Source organism: Phocoena sinus, chromosome 4, assembly GCF_008692025.1.
Source record: "Phocoena sinus isolate mPhoSin1 chromosome 4, mPhoSin1.pri, whole genome shotgun sequence".
Classification (NCBI taxonomy): Eukaryota; Metazoa; Chordata; class Mammalia; order Artiodactyla; family Phocoenidae; genus Phocoena; species Phocoena sinus.
This window is the reverse complement of record NC_045766.1, coordinates 79,075,543-79,096,365: the sequence shown is the minus strand read 5'-3', so window position 1 is coordinate 79,096,365 and position 20,823 is coordinate 79,075,543. Positions and strand designations below refer to the sequence as shown.

The following is a 20,823-nucleotide window of genomic DNA, read 5'->3' as shown; positions in this document are numbered from 1 at the left end:
GACCATGATTGATTCACCCAGCAAAGCATGTGGTGTCCAGAATAGTATTTGACAGCAGTGGATATTTAGTAAGTCTTCATGAGATAAAAGAATATTTATTGTCCTCTCCTTAGAGCAAATCTGACTATATGTCAAGCTTTATTGCAGAATACATGAAGTTGTAACCCAAAGATTTTATTTTCACATGTGTGGACCTCTAGTATGGGATTTTGTAAGAGGTTCACAAATCCATATAATGTCATTTATTTGTTTGTTTATTTGTCATGTATTTATTTGTTTATTTATTTTTGTGGCAGTCCTTGCTGATAGTTTTATTTTTTAAAGAAAGGAATACATATCACTTTCCAAAGTTAGCTTAAATGCTATCCTGCCTGGGAGGAAGGATAATGGGCTAAATGACTTCTCAAGTTCTTTCTTTCTTTCTTTTTTTAGGATTTCAATCCATAATTTTTACTTTAAAAAAATTTTTATTGATGTATAGTTGATTTAAATTTTTGTGTTAGTTTCTGCTGTACAGCAAAGTTAATCAGTTATTATACATATACATATATCCACTGTTTTTTAGATTTGTTTCCCTTATAGGCCATTACAGAATGTTGAGTGAGTTCCCTGTGCTATACAGTAGGTCCTTGTTGCTTAACTATTTTAAATATTGTAGTATATACATGTCAATCCCAAACTACCAATCTGTCCCTCCCCACTATTTCCCCTCTGGTAACCATAAGTTTGTTTTCTATATCTGTGACTCTGTTTCTGTTTTGTAAATAAGTTCATTTGTACCATATTTTTAGATTCCACGTAAAAGTGATAAGGTCTGATCCTTTTGAAAACAAACACACGCACGTTAAGAGCGTTTCACATCCTGAGGAACCTCTGTTATATACCACATATGTGTAACAACAGCCCTGCCTGGGCAGTCCTCCCGATTGGGGGGTGGCCCCGCACCCCAGGTAACATTTTTGAGTCTCAGTTTACAATGTACAAGGAGCTTTTTTGTTGTTTATTGCTTCATTCACTCCCTACAACAGCCCTCAAAGATTGACAAGAGAGCTGTTGGATTTGTCAAGACTGACAAAGGGCTTCTATTGTGAAATGTACATGGAAGAGACAGAATTCCAACAAGAAAGAAAATAAATACATATTATAACTTTAGGGAAAAAAATGAGAAAAGAACAGAAGAGCAATATAGAACACACTGCAAAGTTCTACAAAGCACATAATTGGAATCCTAAAAGGTGAGGAAAGAGAACATAGGGCTCTGAAGACAGGGCAAGAGGGCAAGAGGACAGATGGTGATGGTGAGGTGAGGTGGGTGTCTTAGCTGGATTGGTGACATTGAGCTGAGAACTGAGTGACCAGAAGAAGTCAGCCAGGAGAAGGTATGATTGAAAAGCACTGCAGAGAGAAAGAAAAACTGCAAAAGCCCTGATATAGATAGGAGCTGGGTGTGTATGAGGAGCACCCAAAAGTCTAGTGTGGCTGAAACATGACGAGTGAGAATAAGAGCAGAATGATGTATGGCTAGAGAGACAGACAGGTGGGGTCTTGTGGGTCCTAAGTAGCTAAAAGAGGAGCATTCATCAGCATTCCTTTTACTCTCTCACATTGACCAGTCCCTGTAATCAACAGAACACAGGGCTGATTATTAACTAGGTCCATGTGACTAGTAGAAGGGATTCGTGTCACTTCTGGGCCAAAGCATCAAAGAGCCAGTACAGGAACGTCAAGCTGTCTCTTTCTTAAGGCAAAAAAGCCAGAAGGTCAAAGTAGGTTGAATCATTCATTGAGTTGCAACATGAAGACAGTTGCCCTGATGAGTCACAGCAGATTCTCAGTAGACTTTAAGAGCAATAAATCTGTGTGCCATTAAGTCATAAAAGCTGATTCTGACTATTATCACATGGTAAGAAATTTGGATTTTATTCTAAGTGGAATAAGAAGTCATTTGAAATTTTGAGCAAGAGAGTGAAGACATCATACATATTTTGAAATGACAACTTCGTGTAGAATAGATTATGGGGAGGAGGGACAGGAGAAATAAGGAGCCAGTTATAAATCTATTAAAGTTAATCTAGCTATGAAATAATGGTGGCTTGAAATTAGTGGTGGCAATGGACATGCTGAGTTGAATTGGGGATATATTTTGAAGATAGAACTAACAAGACTGATGGAAAGACTCCAAGGTTTGGGGCCTGGGCAACTGAGTGGAATGAGAATGAAGAGTTATAAAACTTTTTTGGTTTAAAGATCTCTTTCATAGGACAGGGGGAAAGAGAGAGAGAGAGAGAGAGAAACTTCCCAGCTCCTTTCACAAAGTCAACATAACCTTGATATTAAAAGCTGACAATGATATGACAAGGTACATAGATTCAAAACTACTAAACAAATATTTACAAACCAAGTTCATAAATACATAAAGAGGAAAATACATCATAGTAAGACTGGAATTGTTCCAGGGATACAAGTTTGTTTTAACATTCACATATCTATTGATGTAGTTCATTAACAGAATAAAGCAGAAAAATAAACTCAATTAGTGCAGAAAAATCATTTGAATCGGAATAAAAGAACTGACTTGTCCTAGAGCCCAAGCTCTTACTCAATATGCTACTACCTCCTAAACTATTTTTTTTCTTTTTTTTTGCGGTACTCGGGCCTCACTGTCGTGGCCCCTCCTGCCGCGGAGCACAAGCTCCAGACGCGCAGGCTCAGCGGCCATGGCTTACGGGCCCAGCCACTCCGCGGCATGCGGGATCCTCCCGGACCGGGGCACGATCCCGTGTCCCCCGCAACAGCAGGCGGACCCTCAACCACTGCGCCACCAGGAAGCCCCTAAACTATTCTTAAACTCTATAAATCAGGGCTTCCCTGGTGGCGCAGTGGTTAAGAATCCAATGGCCAATGCAGGGGGCACAGGTTCGAGCCCTAGTCAGGGAAGATCACACATGCCACACAGCAACTAAGCCCATGTACCACAACTACTGAGCCTGTGCTCTAGAGCCCTCGAGCCACAACTACTGAGCCTGCATGCCACAACTACTGAAGCCTGCCCACCTAGAGCCCATGCTCTGCAACAAGAGAAGCCACCGCAATGAGAAGCCCGCGCACTGCAATGAAGAGTAGCCCCTGCTAGCCACAACTAGAGAAAGCCCGCGTGCAGCAACTAAGACCCAATGCAGCCAAAAATAAATAAAAAAAAAAAGAACCACAATGATATCCTGCTACATACACCCAAATGGCTAAAATGAAAAAAAAAAAAAAGACAATGCCAACTATTGGAGAAGATGAGAAGCAACCGGAACACTCATACACAGTGGGAATATTAATCGGTATAATCACCTATGAAAAGTGTTTGGCAGTATTTACTATAGTTGAACATATACATACCCAATGCCTCAGTAATTCCAGTATATACCCCCCAAATGTGTACATATGTGTACCAAAAGATAAGTTCAAGAATGTTCATAGTAGCACTATTCGTAATTGCCCCAAGCTAGAAACTACCCAAACACCTATCAATAGTGTAGTGGAATGGATAAGTAGATTGTGGTATATTCACACAACAGAGTACTATACAGCAACAAAATGAACAAACTCTTGAGAGAGCAAGGGTTGCCCAAGGATTCCCAGCTGTTTCAGCCCTCAGCTAGTTTGAGTCTTCCCAGCCTGGGCCCCAGACACATGCATGAGGAAGCCTTTGAGGTGATTCTGGCTGTAGTCACTGTCTGAATGCAACAACACAAGAAACCCTGAGTGCAAACAGCCCAGCTGAGCCCAGCCAAGCCCCACTTTTGTGAGCAAAACAAAGTATCGTGATGATTTTAACTCACTGCTTTAGGGATGAATGTTACACAGCAATAGGTAACCAGAATACATGTGGCAGTATTTTGGGGAAAAAAATAAAATAGAATATGTTAAACTTGTAAGTCTACTTTAAAATGTTTAAGGAAATTTAATTAAATAGATTTGTAAAAATCCCTCTAAAAACTACTGTTTAATATTAGGGTCATAAATAGAGGGAAAGATTTGTAAGTTGAACTTAAAAGCTTAATGGCAAACTAGGTTCTAAAATTTCTACTTCCCTATGTTGAACCCTAATGAAAAAAAATTTTTAATAAAACAAGACAAAAACAGTGAAAACTTCTTGGATAGCTGACTTCATTGATATTTTCAGAACGCTGAAAGAAACAACATAAGGAAAGGAAATGAGTGATTTATTGAGTGCTTACTAGGTGCCACGCCATGTCCTAGGTGCTTTACCTGAATCAACTCATTGAATCCTCACAACCCTGTGAACTGGGTTTTATAATCCCCACTTTACACTCAGAGAGGCTATGTGACTTGCCTGAGATTCTGCAGTTAGTAAAGGATAGAATCTGTGCTTTTGCACTTTCGGGTGCCTTCTCTGGGAAGGAAGCCTGGTGAAGGCAAAGTTCTAAAAGTCACTCGGGGGCCTTGGTGTGGCTGCAGCACTGTAGCATCTTCTGTGTCTGCTCCGACCTTGCCTGAGAGCCTTCCAGTGGGTGAGAAGAGGGGTGTGCACACGAGTGACCTTCCTGTGAGGATTAATGTGGCCAGAGAAAAGGATGGTCCATTGATCCTTACAGTTCAGGAGTCAGAGTTGGAGCCAAGGGGGCCCGTCCCCTGGACATAACTTGAGAGTAGCTCTGGAGAGGAGTTCTAGAAGCTGTGGAAAGACAAAGGAAGGATTTCAGCACTGTGGCTCCAGATAGCTCGCATAACTTCACAGGGTTCTTTTCACGTCTTTTTTTCCTCTACCAGTTCCCAATATTTTAACTGTACCCAATGCCTAACATAATAGGGGCAGATGTATCTTTGAATCATTTCCTTCTAGAATATTAGGGTGAGTCAGCTTTGAAGTTATATAATCCCGTCCTCTCATTTTATAGGAGAAGAGACCAAGAGATCAACTTCAGTTGCTTCCTGTGAAGAATCTATACGCTTCCTATGAAGAATCCTACCTAACATTACGGAATGAGTTCTCAAAAATCTGCATAGAAAATTGGTGAGTTTTATAAAACCCTGTCTTTTACTTTTACAAAGAGAGGGATAGGTAAATGAGGCCTGTAAAACAGAAGTAGAAGAATAACCTGGGGGTGGGCCCTGGTTATAGGCTGCTGGGATCCCGAGGGCAGGGAGGGAACTGCTGCCTCTAACTTACCTGCCTGAACACGGAGCCTTGGCGGGTCGAGTAGAGCTACCATCTAGAGACCCAGACCCTGAGGCCCCAGGCAGCTCCTGCCATGCCACCTTCAAGGGCAAGTCTTCTGCCCCAGGAGGCTTTCTAGTGGTTCTGGGAGAAACACGCTATTTAACAACACTGACAGCTAACTAAGCACCTTACGGCCACTTCCGAGGGAAGGAGCCTGAATATAGTGTGACGGTGATCAGTCTCTCCATGGCACATAAAACAGGTGAAGGTCTGGCTATAGCTTAGTTATTCAGGGGCCAAGGAGCTAGTGTGTGCTTTCTTTGGATCACCACCTTTTTGCTGTTCCTTTTGTTGTCAGGGGATCCTTTCAGCTGCTACCTTCCTTGGAATACCAGACTGGAGGAACTAAGATGGGAAATCGTGTATCTCAGAGGAGAAGGGATAGGGAGTGGAAGAGAGAAGCAGGGTCAGCGTGGGGAGGAGTTTGTTAAATAAATCTATACAGAACAGAGTTTTAAAATACCTTATACATTAAACTAGTGCTTTATAGCTTACAAATTGCCTTTGTGTACTTTATCTCAGTTACTCCTCACAGCAACCTGGTAAGGTAGACAGAGGCTACCTATCTACTTATCAGTAGGTATTAATTATCTATGAGACTACTAGCCCTGTTTCGCAGATGAGGAACTTCTCTTGAAGGTGGTTAACTGGCAGGACTAGAGTCACATCTTAGAATCACAGAATCATAGCATCACGGAGTTAGAAGGCACCTTAATAGCAATAACCTAAGGCATCCTTCTCTCAGAGCTTGAATCACCTTTAAAAAACCTCTGAGAAGATTTCTTCTGATCCCTATTTGAATTCTTCCAGTGACGAGTAACTCACTGCTCCTCGAGGCAAATCCATTATTAATACTGAGCTAAAATCCTCTCCTTATAGCTTTCAGCCCTTAATTCATTTCTGTCCTCAAGAACTTCACCAAATTAAGGGAAATTGTAATTCCTCTTCTTTTCAAAATTCGAAGGTATTACTCTTGTCCACCTCTTGCAGATTAAGCATCTTACATTCTTCCAGCTGTTACTCATGATTACTCATAATGTGATTACCTGGCACAGTGCCTGAAATACACAGTGGATACTCAGTGAATGTTTGTTGAATTGGTTCTGTGGCCTTGGTACTATGTCCTGGTCCTGGCCTCTTTCCTTGACCACAATTAGCCTCCATGTTGTAATCTGTTTCTCATTTGTTTTTTTATTTAAATAATAGAAAGGAAACAATATATAGTATTTACTTTCAAACCACAAAGTCTTCAGAACAACTTGAAAACATAAGCAAAATTGCCCAAATTTCAGACAGCTTTCAGTTAATTTGTGATAATGGACTCATTATCTGACTTAACTGACCACTTCAGAGATGCATTCATTGAGCATCTCCTTAAGTAAGACATCAAATGGAGCATTGTGGAGTGTGTTCATAGAATTAACTGGAAAGATTCTAGTGAAGGCAGGGTTAATTTGAGGTCTAACTGTAAGACCCTGCATGAATACGTTATCCAACAGCACTGCTTTGCATATTAGAAAAAGTAGCACCCAATTGTGGATATTCTGGGTACCACCAAACTGAAAAATGTGCTCTCTTCAAAAATAAGCTCCAGTAGAACCTCTGACTATTTTCAGTTGGTCTTAAATTGGCTTGGTGTGAGGGAGAAGTGCTGGCGTCAGTGTGATGAAGCTGTGTCCTGACAATGCAGAATCCAGTCAGCTTCGTGCCTCTTATGTAAGTGCTGGGTGGGGATGAATAGCAATGAACTTACAATTTTGGTCATTGAAGAGCCAGGGACTAGATGGTGAATTGTGCCCTGCTTTAGAAAGGAAACAAGAGTAAATTGCTACCAATCACGAGGGACTATGCTTATTCATTACAGTAATAACACTAAAAGGAGTTTGATGGCAAATAAGTCAAACCAAACACCCTAAAACACAATTCGAGGAAAAGGTCTCTGGGTTAAATTATCCCATTATCACAGACTAACTTGAAAGCTGTCTAAAATTTGGCCGATTTTATCATGTTTTCAAGTTGTTCTGAAAACTCTGTGGAAGTAAACAATGTGTTTTTTCCTTTCTATTACTTAAGCCAAAGAACATTTAAAAACCTACTCTCTTTATACTACAAATACTAGTACTTTAGAAAGTGAGTTATGTTAGCAGTTTTCTCATCTTGAGCCTCAGAAAAGGCTGAATTTGGAAAGAGGCCTTTTGTGCAATAGTATTGAGGGTGGAGGACCTGGGAGATGGAGTCGTGACCGCCCTGCGCTGTCATCACGTGGTAGGTGATAGACTCTTCACAGGTACAGAATGGAGAGAACTCCTAGTCAAGCAGGACCTACCACCCAGCAGGGTGGAGGACAGTCCCAAGTCACAAGAGAAATCGTAGTGAAATACAGCAGTGAGTTCTTGCTGGAAGACACGCTGATGTCCTGGGGCTTGTGTCCATTATACTGTTGACTGGCTGCTTCTCTTTCCTCCTCTGAACAGCACATCCTTTGCCTTCTCACATAAACCCAGGAGGGCCTTTGGGGGCCAGCTGGGCCAACACACTCACATGAAGAAAGCGAGGTTCAGTGAGGTTGTGTGGTTTTCAATCAGTAGCAGAGCCAGACATAGCAGCCAGGACTTCAGGCGCCCAGTGTGGGTCTCTTTCTTGTTTACAACCCCGCCTGCCTCTTAACTAACTCATGCGTAAGATGTGTAGCCATCAAAGGTGGGAATTTTCACACCTTCACTTGAATGGTTTTCTTTATAGGCAGAGGGAGAGGTACTGATCTTGGAAGAGTCAGGATTAAAAACTAAGTTGGGGATACAGGGCGGCTTAGGAAGAAGAAGAGACAGAGCAAAATAGGAAGTGGGGCAAATGGGAAGAAGGCAACAGAGAGATAAATACAGCAACAGTAAAATGAGGAAGACGTGGAGGACAAATATGGAGAGGGGAAATTAACTGAGAAGAAGAAACAGGCCTTTTTCTTCTTAAGAGCAGCAAACTGAGGGAACCAAGGACTGAGCAGAAGTCAGAAGGAAGGGAGAATGAGGAGAACAAATAGAGCCAGGAAAAGAGAAGAAAGCCAGGAAGGACATGAGGACACAGGGAGCTGCTGTAAGTTCAGAGTGTGTGTGGGTGGGTAGGTGTGTTGGACAAAGAGAGGGACCCACAGGACAGAATCCATATGCACTGGTGGGGGTGGGCGAGTAGGGCACAGTGGGAAGGAGGCAACAGGAGAGGACAACACAAATGGAGGAGGTCAAGAAAGTGATCTTGGGTGCTAGACGCTGGTTGTAAGGACTCTGCTTCCATAGATTATCAATTCCACACCTATGAAACCAAATGGCTAACCTTTTATCATTTGCCTCTCTGCCTCTTTCATCATTTATATGACTTGCTTTTCCAAATATACAAACATTCACTTACTTACCTCAAGTACCCTAAATGCCTTCCTCACTGAACTAGTTTCTTGGGAAAATAGTCAGTGTTTCCTAAAGAATGATTAATCTCTTAGCTAACCCTCCCCCACCTTGGAAATGCATTCCAAATTGGAAACAGTGGGATTTTCCTCAGGAAAAGCCAGGCCTGCACCATGGTTGGCTGGAGTCCTAGAGGGATAAGTCACACAGCATTGTGAGAGCAGCCAGGGGGAACAGTTACGGCTCAGCACACACTTTCTTGTACACTCTCCTAAGGTGTGAGGGAAATCCTGCACATTAGTCCCACCCAGATTACGCCCACTCTACCTCCCGCAGGGGTGGTTTTCTGGGAAAGTCACCCTATCATAGTAATATTCAGTCACAGCAATGTCCAGTCCTGTGTCTGAGCAAATAACACACTTTCCACTGGCCCAGAGGAGAGCAAGGTGGGGACATTTTCCTCCCAGAGTCATTAGCCTCTAATCACAAGCCTCTTCGAAATACTCGATGTTAGCAGAGGTACCTGTCCAATCCAGGCTAAATAATGACTGCTTTCCAGAGCTGACTATATGCCAAGAAGAAGCATTAGAAATTAGAACCATGTCAGCTTTTTAAAAAATCCTTTAAAATGCATGCCACAAATAAAATCCCCTTTAGTCTTAGCTGTGGCCTTAGTTATTAGCACAACCTTGCAAAAAAAAATTAGCAACCTATCTGCTTGCTCAAAATGTTGACCAAGCCAGCCCACTTTCAAAAATGCAATCACACTTAATAAGGGATGAGTTTTAAAAAAATATTAAAAAAAACCTCTCATGCTTTGCATGCACCAGGAGTGAGTTGCTATCTGCAAGGTTGGGTTAATGCCACTTTCTGGGAATCCTCGGGAGGACAGGCTCCATGAAACGATTTTTTGCCCTTACAAACCCAGTTAAGGCCAGCTGTTGGCAAGAAAGTGACAGCTGCCTTCTGAGTACTTACACAGGATCCTGAGCCCGGCAGCTGTGCCCATGTTAGTTCTCCCCTCACCTCATGTACTCCCCATCACTCTGATAATCCATGAACGATTCTGATCCTGACACCTCCTCAAAATCCTCCAGCACCAGACTGGTAGAGTCCTCACCCAGGACGCTGCTGTCGGGCCTGGACATCCTGACCCAGGGAGGAGGTGCAGGAGGGTTGGTAGACGCTGGAGGTGGGGAGCTAGGGGGTGTTTGCTGGACAGATGTGGGCAGGGCCTGAGGAGAGGGGGGTGCGGCAGGCTCACGGACGTCCTTGTCATCCTTCTGAGACTCTGGTCCTGCATCTGGGGCAGCAGGACCTAGGACATGGTAGAGGCTGGGAAGACGGATGTCGAAGCGCAGCCTGAACTTAGCAAAGAGCTTGTCATTGAGAGCGTAGAGCTTCTCCGAGATGTCATAGCCCAGCAGGGCTGAGAAGAGGCGAGAGATGTATCGCTCTTTGGCCAGAAGGAGGTGGAGACTTTTCCGGGGCCAGGAAATGTAGCTACATTCAGTCTCGGCTGTCAGAGTGACCTGAGAGGGGTCAGGAGCAGAGAGTAAAGGTTGAAACTAGAAAATGTGTCCATGCTTAGCACAGAGAAATATAGCGTTTACTTGGCAAACTGCTGCACTTTTCTGAAGAAGCTGTGGAAGTAGCTCTCCATGGCCTTGCGTGGAAGAGGTCCTATGACCGACGTTTACTGCGTGCACTGACACAACAGGGGTGGGGGGTGGTTGTGTGTGTGTGGAGGGTGCTCTTGTCAGGAGCCCTGAGATCAGCCCTTCACTTGCTGGGCTTTCACCTCCTAGAGCCTCAGTGTCCATCTCCGGTCTCCTAGCTCTCCTACTCTGTGTCCCATGGCTGATCTCACTAATGGCTACAGAAGGTTCTGAGCCTGCTGTAATTACAGGAGAGAAAAAGGGCCTCCTAGTGCTCAGAAGAAAGTTCAGGATGCTGATGACAGTTTTTTTTTAAGGATAAAAAGAAATAATATATTGGAGTGGGGACACAAAAAAGAGCTGGAAAGAATTTCAGTGAGAGAAGAGCCAGGCTGCATCCATTGGACAGAATGCTGGCTTGGAATTCAGGCCCATGAGCTGCCCTTGCCTTGGGCCCTACAAGTAACCAAATGGATCTGATGACTGAAGTCAGAAAAAGGGCACAGAGGAAGAGGAACTCTTTTTTTGGGGTTGGGGGGCCACCACCTTGCGGCATGTGGGATCTTAGTTCCCTGACCAGGGATCAAACCCGTGCCCCCTGCATTGGGAGCACAGAGTCTTAACCACTGGACCTCCAGGGAAGTCCCAAGAGGAACTCTTAAGAGCACAAAGTAGAAGGACACCCCACTCTCCATTTATTTAGACATCTAGAAATTTCTGGGCACTCGCTATGTGCCCGTGATACAAAGCTAAGTTACACTTGCAGGGTCAATAATGTGTGCCCAGCACAGAGTAGGTCCTTGATAAACCTTGTTAAAACAATGATGGTAAAGCTAGGTTTCAAATGAAAACATGTTTAGGATAGTAAAGGAAAAGGGTGTGGAATCACACGATTCTTTATACTCTGGCCATAATACTTTAAACGTGAGCAGGTTGGCAGAGCTCAAGATGAAGATTTGTGAATCGAGACAGTGGAAATGAGGGAGGACGGCAGCTGACATTTACTGAGAGGCGACCACATGTTGGCATTGTGTTAAATCCTTTATGTGGGTCGTCTCATTAAAGGTAGGGTTGGCTTTCCAAACATTCTTTGTTAGAGATCGTATATAATCCTTTTATTTCTTTGCCTCCAGAACTCCCCCTCCCCTCCCCTCAATCATCAGCACTGAAGTCAGGGCTCTAAATTAACTCATCAAGACCAGAAACAAGTTTCAAGTTCTGGCTTTACTGCTTTACTAGCTGTGTGACATCAGATGAATTGCTTAATCTCTCCGGGTTTGTTGCCTCATGGGAAAGAATTATTACTCACAATCCATCCATTACTAATTTGGTTCAGCAAGTAATTGTCACATCTGCCATAACCTGTACTTTTGATGTACTTAGTAACAATTCCCAAACAAGAAATAAGTGTGCTGCACATGAAGTGGGTGTGCGTAAGAGCTAATCTGGACACAAACTGCGTCCTCAAAGCTGAACACAAAGACCGTGGGCATTCTTGTGAACATGCTGTTACTTCTTTCATCTTAAAATGAATCAAAATTTTAAAATTAAAATCCTTTTTCTTCACTTCACTTCACTTCCTTGGCTATCTAACACTCCACTGATTTGCTCTCCTTTTCAGCAAAGCTCCATGAAAAAGTTGTCTATATTTGCTGTTACCAATTCCTCTTGCACTCTCTCTTCAGCCCGCAAGGCTTTGCCCCAGTGGCCCACAAACTGTTCCTGGCAAGGTCACCAATGACCTCTACATTGCTGAGTCTGACAATCAGTTTTCATAGCATTCAGTCTCTCCTCTTTGATACTCTTTACTTGGTTCCCAGGATGCCATACTCTCCTGGTATAATCTCTTGATTGGTCCCTTTCAGCTTCCTTTTCTGCTTCCTCTTTTTCCCTCCAAATTCTAAACACTAGAGTTTCCCAGAGTTAATGGATTCTTGAACCCCCTTTCTGTCTACACGCACTCACTTGGTGATCTTGTCTGATCCAATGGCTTTAAATATCATCTGTGTGCTACGACTTCCGGACTTATGTCTCAAGTTCAGACCTTGTTCCTTAATTTCAGACTCAAATATGCAACTGCCTATGCAGTGTCTCCATTTAAATGTCCACACAAATCTAGCACTCCCCAAACTGGACTTCCTCTCTTCTCACAAAGACGATACTAGATACTATCGTAGGCTTCCTTATCTCAGTTGATAGCAGCTCCATCCTTCCAGTTGCTCAGGTCAAAAGTCTTAGAGGTTTTCTTAATCCTCTTTCTCTCATGCACTACATCCAATGCGTTAGGAAATCCTTTTGGCTCTTTCTAGAAAATATACGCTCTGGCCCTAGACAATGTGGCTCCATATCACCTCTCTGACTTCCTCTCCTACTATTCTCTCCCCTCCCTCTCTCTGTTCCAGCCACATTGGCCTCCTTTCTGAACCTCAAACATGCTAGTCCTTCCCACCACCCAGCTTTTGCACTGGCTCTTCCCTCTGTCTAATATGCTGTTCCCCCTGATATTCTCAGAGCTCACACTACCAATCACTTCAGGTCTTTGCTCAAATGTCGCCCATTCAACAAAGACTTCCATGAACACCCCATTTAAAATTGCAACTACAGTTGACCCTTGAGCAACACGGGTTTGAACTGTGTGTGTCAATTTAAATGGGGATTTTTTTGTTTAATAGTAAATACTGAAGTACTACACAATCGGCCAGTTGGTTGAATCTGAGGATGTGGAACCCCAGATATGGGGGAACATATATTTGGCAGTTGGACTATAAATTATACGTGGATTTTCTACTGCGTGAAGGGTTGGCGCCGCTACTTCCTGTGTTGTTCAAGGGTCAACTATATCTCTCCCTTAATTACACTACTCTATTTTTTTTTTTACTAGAAGTTATTATCTTTTAACATATTACATAATTTACTTATTCATTATGTCTATGGCTTATTTTTTGTCTCCCCTACTAGAATGTAAACTGCATGAAGGTAGGGACCTTCATCTGTTCTGTTGACTGATATATTCCGAGCACCTTTAATAGTGCCCAGATGAGAATCCCCTGGCGGTCCAGTGGTTAGGACTCTGCGCTTCCACTGCAGAGGGCACAGGTTCAATCCCTGGTTGGGGAACTAAGATCCCACATGCCACATGGCATGGCCAAAAAGAAAAAACAAAGATAGTGCCCAGGTTACAATAACTGCTCAATAAATACTACTGAAGTGAATGAATGAAATCAGGTGAAGACTACCAATCTTGTATGTTGCAAAACAACCTGATGTCATTTTCTCATGTCCTATGTAAAATCCTTCCTAAAGGTCTTCAGGAAACCAGTGGTTTGACTGATTCCCACATACACATGCACATGTCTGTAATAACGTTTTGACCAGCTCTTTCTTTAATCCTCACCTTCGAAGCTGGTTGAATGGATTAAATAAGCTGACGTACGTAAAGAGACCTTGGGTCCAGTAAAACATGATGCAAGTGGGAGAAATAATGCTGATTTTTGTGTGATCCCTCCCATGCTATGTTCTTGGTGACTAATGAAAGGGTCACAGTGCTTAACAGTCAAATTCTTAATTGAATTCTTGAGAGGTGTGATGGAATGTTGATTCCGTTGTGGTAAACTCAGTAAGAATTATGATTCAGTCACTGTGGGTTCCCTATTAGTCAACAAAGACTATGCAATTGCAAAGGCAAGGACAAGATGAACTACAACCCGAGACAACACTTGACATTTGCAAAGAGGAAATGGGACTTCACAGAGCCAAGAGCAAATATGTGGATCTCATTGCTCCCAATGGGGATGCATGCTAAAAATACAAATGGGAGAAATATAACAGTCCCTACATCCCTCTCAGATGACTGAGAGGCCATCTGGGGTCACAGCCCTTCCTTTCAAGCATAACTTAGGGGAGGACACCCGGCTTATCCACCACCTGTTTCTCAGTTTCAGTGTCAGAAACAGAGCCTGGCCTGGCTGGCTCAGGACCGGACTCAGGCCTCCTGAGGGTTCTTATGGTCCTGGGAGGGTTCTCAAAGGAGACTGCTGGGCGGCTTGGAGAGGACGTGAGTGTGTGGTGGATGAAGCACGTTCAGAGGGGATCTGTGACTGGTGGTCTAGGCAGTGGGATCAGGATTACCTCTCAGGCTCTGTCCTCACAGAGCCAAGAGTCGGGGTGGGGCGGAAGCAGGCCCAGCCAGGTGGCACTGCCTGGCATGTGTCTATTCTGGGGTTGGCTCAAATGCTCGCCTGAGGGACTCCCTGATAGAACTGGTAGGAGACACAGGGAACCCAGTACTGGCAAACTATCTGGACAGAGGAGTACCTATAATGGTGGGTATGGGTAAACTCCACTCTCCTGGTAAACCTCCCATTTTAAAAAAGAATAGAAATAGTGGTGTCAGGCCACTTGGCTTTGCCACTTTCTAGATGAAGACCTTAGGCAAATTACTTGAGGTTTCTAAGCCTTAGTTCCCTTATCTGTTAAACATGTTAATAACAACATTCCACCCAGAGGACAGTTGTGAGAATCAATAAGGCAATAAAATAGGTAGTGCCTGCCACGTGCTAGCCATTCAGTAAGTGAGAACTACAGAGAAGGTAACTGAAATCTGAAGGATTGGCAGAGAAGAGAGGAGGGCTCTAGCACCCAGGCCCTGAGCTTGGAGTGTGTATATGATGTCCTCTGGAGCCCTCTGAGACACCAACTGCCCACTGCCGAGCCAGTTCAGCGAACCTTTACTGAACACCTACTGCTGTGCACAAGGTATTACCCTTTGGAGCCTGAAGATGGAGAGGAGAGCCCAGATTTCTACCTCAGGGAGTTTACTATGCGAAAGACAGAAGGGAAACCAAATCGTAGAGACATGTGCGCAGTCAGCATGGTAAAAGGAATAGAAGAGGCATGTAGGCGGTGTGTGTGGGGGGCGGGGGGGGGGAAGCTGGTGAGGTCAGCCTGGGCAGGCCTCAGAGGAAGTGAGATGCCATAGCCTCCTCTGGATGAGGAAAGTGCATTTCAGATAGAAGCGACAGTAGGAGCCAAGGCATGGCCATTGCAAAACAATGTGGTGTGTTTAGGGAAGAACTAGTAGTTCAGTAGGGCTGGTATGAGCAGGAACTGTGAGGAAGGAAGGGGCTGGAGATGTGACTGGATGTCACTAAAGGTCTTAAGTTACTCCCTAAGGAGTGTGGGCTTTTATCTTGTGGTCACTGGGGTCTTCTGGAAGAGTTTTAGGCATAGGAGTGACGTAGCCCCCCTTTCAGGGGTCTGCACCTCCCTACCCCACCCTTCCTCTGCCAGGGACTTTTCCCACAGGAAGAGAGTGCTCCCACCCCGAGCATCATATTGGCAGTGGTTCAAATGACAGATGTAAGAGGGGAAAGATGGAGGCAGGGATATTGCTGGGTTACAGTGGGATGGTCTGGGGCGGTGCTGCCATGGGGCTCCCTATTACCTGGAAGACCCCCTCCGCAGAGGGATGCAGCGATTCCCACTCGGGAGAGTCCATGAACTGGTAAGGAAAGATGTAGTGCAGAAACTGCCCGTCCTGGCTCACACGAACCCTGGCAAAGGGAGAGAAGAGACTGTGGGAAAAGGGAAGTGGCTACCCGAATCCTCTCCGAAGTCTAAGTTACATGTTAAAAAGTGGAAAATTATTAGGGTCCAGTATGGACTTTTTCCTCTTTTCCCCGAAAACTCAGAGTCTCAGCCTCAACCTCTCCTCTAGAGTGAGTTATACTGGGAAAGAAGGTTCCTCTATCAGGCAGAGGGGGCAGATCAAAAAGATCTCTAAGGTACTTCCTGTCCATTTGAAAGGAGCTACTGTTCCACTTTTTCTGGAGCTTTATTGGCTAAACAGTTATGTATGGAGCACCTTCTGTGTTCCTGGAAATCTGGGAATATGGAGATGATCTGATCCTTGCCTTTAAAGACGTCACAATTTAGTGGAAGTCACAGGTACATAAATAACTGGCTGTAAGTCAGCGTGTGCTGCTGTGGGACAGGAGACTAGATGACGGAGAGATCTTAGTTCTCTCCAAGTGGCAGACTTCTCAAAGATGATATTTGAGCTGAGTTTTGAAGGATGAATAGGATATCGAGAAGCGGATCAGAATGGGGATGGAGATCTGAGAAATCCAGTGTGGAATTGTTTTCCAATATCTGCTTTTTCCCTTCCTCCATATTTGGAATTTTAGCTGGGTTCATGGCTGCCCGGCTAAACTACATTTCCCTACCCCCCTTGCCATGAGGTAGAGCCATGTGATTACGTTTTGGCCAAGGGGATATTAGCACTCCACACCTTGCTCCTAGTGAATGCCTAGATATATATGTATGTGTGCAAATTACCAAAGACCACCATCAATTAATAAATTATTGCGTATTATCTGACAACCTAAAGATGGAAGACAGAAGGGGACGTAGGTCTCAAACCAAGCCCAAGATGTGGTGTCAACCTACACTCTCTGATGGCAGAAACGCACCTGCTCCTACAAGACCTATCAATATGTGTAGATAGCCACCAGAACTTCCCTGAGTAATGAAAGGGTACAAGGAAAGATGATGTGCCGCGTTCTCCTACCTCACAGTCTTCACATATTCTGTCCCCTCCAGCTGCCTCTCCTCCCAATCCCCACCTTCTCCTCAGGCCTCAGCTTAAACATTCCTTCCTCCAGGAAATCTTGTCTGGCTGCCCCAGGAAAGTTAGGTCCACTGCTTAAATGCTCTCATTGCACTTTGCCTTTCTCCTTGGAAATACTATGTCTGTTATTCACCACTATGTCAAACATGAATTAGTGCCTCTCTTCATACACTGTAAGCTTCCTGAGTACAAGGAAAATATTTTTCTTTTCTTTTTTCTTTTTTTTTTTTTGTGGTACGCGGGCCTCTCACTGTCGTGGCCTCTCCCGTTGCGGAGCACAGGCTCCAGACGCGCAGGCTCAGCGGCCATGGCTCCCGGGCCCAGCCGCTCCGCGGCATGTGGGATCTTCCCGGACCGGGGCATGAACCCGTGTCCCCTGCATTGGCAGGCGGACTCTCAACCACTGCGCCACCAGGGAAGCCCTATTTTTCATTTTTTAACACAAGATCCCTAGTCCCTAGCCCTCTTCATAAATATTTTTGGAAGGGGGGAGGGAAGAAGGAAGAAGGAAGGAACGATCAAACAAATGAACTCACTGTGTCACCATAAATGGGACCAAAACCTCAAAGAAAAGCTTCTCTAACAAAGGAAGAAAGACAACAGGAAAGAAATGAGGCTGCCGCCACACACATCAGATCCTCCTGTCCTCTCCCCAGGCAAGGAATCTGGACACCCAAGCAAGCCACTGAGGAGGGACAAGATTTTACAGTGTGAGTAACATCTAATGAGCCTGCATGACTCCCTGAAACCATTCACATTGTATATTGTATCCTTTGTAGTTTGAGTCTCCTCTTCCTTCTCGATCTCCTGGACATCAGGTAATTTCATCCTCCAAGAAGAGCTTAGACAGTTAGTTGCCTCTTCAGGAGTTCATGCTTGGGATTGTATATGAGAGAAAATCTCCAACAGTAAGCACAGCTTAACAGGGTGATGAACTTTGAGGAAGTCACTTTGCCTTTCGGAGTCTTGAAAGGGATTGATCGCCTTATGAAAATAAAACGAAAAGGATGTTTGAGATTTCAGCAAAGCGCTCCAGATGAGAGTGTGCACGTGAACTGGGGAGGTCTCCACAAGAAGCCTCCATTTCCTGGCATGGAGTTCTTGTCTGCTGCTTTGAGGTGTTTGGTACCTCACCAGCCAAAGGTACGATGATTCTCCTTTAAAGCTGGAGCCTGGTCATATAGACTAGAAGCCCCTTTCCCCAGCTCCAACTTAGCAAAGTTGAGACAGGATGACATTGAAAGATCTCAAAACAAAACTCTTACTCCAAACCTTATAAGGCAAGAAAAATATCAAAATTGTCTAATTTGTGACTCAGGTTTTGGATGCTAAGTATAATAGGAAAAGCCACATAAAGAGGGCAAGGCCCCCTCTACTCTTCACAGGGACGTGGTCTTCTACAAGTTCATGGTAAATCCATTATATAAAAGATACCTGAGCCATACAATAATCCTGATGTATGGTTTATTTACACTTCAGTTCACCCATAAATGAAATGAAACATCACAAAACCTCATAGCTCATTCAACCCAGGACCTCAGACTCCAAACAAAATAAAAACATGTGTACATCACACTTTGATTCTATACATTAATACATAAATGCATATTATTACTAGTAGCAGTAGTTGTTGTAGTACCATCATCATCAATGTCAAACTCCTTTTTTCCCCACTATGGCTGGTGGTCTTATCTGGTTTCTTTCTTATTTTTTTGGAATCAGACCCTTCTGATTACTTTCTTGTCTTTCTACCACATTCTCCTGGTCTCAAGAAAGCAGGAAAGAGGAAATTAAGGACAAAACTTTTGAAATACTCTACTTGCTTTCCACAGAGCCAGCCCAAGTACATACCAGGTTAAGATGCTTACTGTCAGATGCTTAGCTCCACATACAAGTCCCACTAGGGCAATATTTCAAAGAATTCACAATTTCCTACCAACTGTGCAGCACAGAGCTCCACGGTATATTTGTTCAGAAGAGATCAGTCAATGGCCAATGCTCGCATTCAGCCTGACCAGGCATACAGTAATCCTGACAAAGCCCATTTCTGCTAAGGTCTGACTGTCAGCCTCCTTAAAAGGTGTCAACCAGTTGTCTCCACCATATACTCAAAGAGACACACGTGGGCATCACTACTCCTCCCTCACTGTCTGGCCCGCAGGTTTATAGCACTTTACTTCTTCGTCTCTAAGAATCTCAATAGAACAATTGGAAGTGGAAAAGTGGACAAGAGGTATTCCTGCTCCATACCTGGGTATATACAGAATGGCTTTACCAGGGCTTCCCTGGTGGCGCAGTGGTTGAGAGTCCGCCTGCCTATGCAGGGGACACGGGTTCGAGCCCCAGTCCGGGAGGATCCCACAGACCCCACATGCCGTGAAGCGGCTGGGCCCGTGAGCCATGGCTGCTGAGCCTGCGCATCCGGAGCCTGTGCTCCGCAACGGGAGAGGCCTCAACAGTGAGAGGCCTGCGTACCGCAAAAAAGAATGGCTTTACCATAGAATCTGTATGGGATATTCCCCAAGATCTTTGATGCCCTGGAGGGAACAGGGTTTACAGGAAACCCCCTCTGTTTTGGCACTGTTTCTTGTACATACTTGGCACTTAGCAAATGTTGAATGCATATGGAAGGAATGAATTAATCTTACTGAAATGTCCAGTTTTCCAAAGCTTACAGAGATATTGCTGCAGTTTAGACATGACATGCTGGCGTGTGTGTGTGGTGTGGTCATTTCACACCCAGGCTCAAGAAACACTCACCCCACACCTCCCAGCACAAGTGCACACACAATCCTTCCTGCCAACCAAGGTGCCTCATGAGCTACTTTCCTCATGGAAAATACTAAGAAAGGGGAAGCAAAGCGCATGCTTAGAAAAATCTATTTTGGTTTGTTTGACTTGCCACATCCTTCCTCAGTGGAAGGGACATGAAATGGAAAGGGCGGCACTGGGAAATGAGAAGCGTGGGCATGGGGAAGAAATGCTGGGCATTGACCCAGCGGCTTACCGGCCAGAAAGCAGCAGGGACAGGCGGTCGATGGGCGTCTCGCCCTCCACGGCGTAGGTCTGCTCCGTGGCCAGAGTGAAGACTTGCTCCTCGCAGCAGCGAACAATCTCCTTGTACGCTGGCAGGGGTACCTGCAGGGGCAGGCACAGCGTCTTGTAGAGGAGCTCGAACTCCTCGGGGAGGGTGTCCTCGCGCAGGCGGTACACCAGGTGTGCCAGCTGGAGCACGCAGGCAGTCGCCAGCAGCACGCTCCAGAGGACGATGTCTAGGCCGCAGGCGTCGAACCAGCCCCACAGCACACAGCACAGGTAGCCCGTGCCCAGAAAGCCAAAGAGGTAGAAGCACCCATACACCCCGCTGCCCCCCATGAAGCCCAGGAGCAGGAGGCAGGTGGCCAGGTGGTAGACAGCCCCTTCCTGGTCCCGCCTCCAGCCGACGCACAGCGGCCTGCTCCAGAGGAGCTGGCCCACTGCGCTGCCGTTGTTGCTCATCTTCGGGCCTCAAAGCCTGTCGGGCTCTAAGACTGTCCCCACATGGGAAATTCAGGAAATGGGTTAGCCTGTCCTCTCAGATGTCATCTCACCATTGGCTTCTCCCCACCAGCTCCACCTTTCCTGGGAGGAATGCTTGCATTAGCTTGGGGAATGAATGGCAGAACATAATACACTTCATGGAGAACTGAAAACCTTTCTTTCTCTTTTCCTCAGCAAGGCTCTGGCCCTCCCCACAGAGCTCTGATGAGTGTCCACGGCTCCAAGTTTCTTAGGACAGTCTTCACATTTGGCTCTTGGCAGGAAACCTAAATTGTCCTGAGGAAAAGATAGGACTATGGGGCTGAAAACTTCAGCAGTGAGGGATAAAAAAGAAGCCACATCCTGCTTTGTGTTGTCCCCAAACAGAAT

At 44.9% G+C, this 20,823-nt stretch overlaps 1 protein-coding gene across 3 annotated transcripts; it reads right to left on the bottom strand.

The window, feature by feature from the left end:
* Positions 1–4,133: 4,133 nt before the first annotated feature.
* Positions 4,134–20,823, bottom strand: POPDC2 (popeye domain containing 2). 3 transcript variants are annotated; one of them, XM_032630870.1, is made up of 4 exons: positions 19,922–20,823; positions 15,730–15,838; positions 9,607–10,160; positions 4,134–4,687 (listed from the first exon to the last, which is right to left on the bottom strand). In XM_032630870.1, the coding sequence occupies exons 1-3, from the start codon at positions 20,410–20,412 to the stop codon at positions 9,651–9,653; spliced, it is 1,110 nt and encodes a 369-aa protein (XP_032486761.1). In that variant the 5' UTR covers positions 20,413–20,823; the 3' UTR covers positions 4,134–4,687; positions 9,607–9,650. The 3 variants fall into 3 exon arrangements, with proteins under 3 accessions (XP_032486761.1, XP_032486762.1, XP_032486760.1); XM_032630871.1 differs by having other exon boundaries at positions 9,749–10,160; XM_032630869.1 differs by having other exon boundaries at positions 4,645–4,687; positions 9,655–10,160; positions 19,922–20,412.

Excerpts from the sequence above, each read along its gene's own strand:
- POPDC2 (XM_032630869.1), bottom strand. The coding sequence starts at position 20,412 with ATGAGCAACAACGGCAGCGCAGTGGGCCAGCTCCTCTGGAGCAGGCCG. Across the intron at positions 15,839-19,921 it reads TCCCTGCTGCTTTCTGGCCG|GGTTCGTGTGAGCCAGGACG; the intron begins GTAAGCCGCTGG and ends TCCCTTTGCCAG. Across the intron at positions 10,161-15,729 it reads CTGCGGAGGGGGTCTTCCAG|GTCACTCTGACAGCCGAGAC; the intron begins GTAATAGGGAGC and ends GACCCCTCTCAG.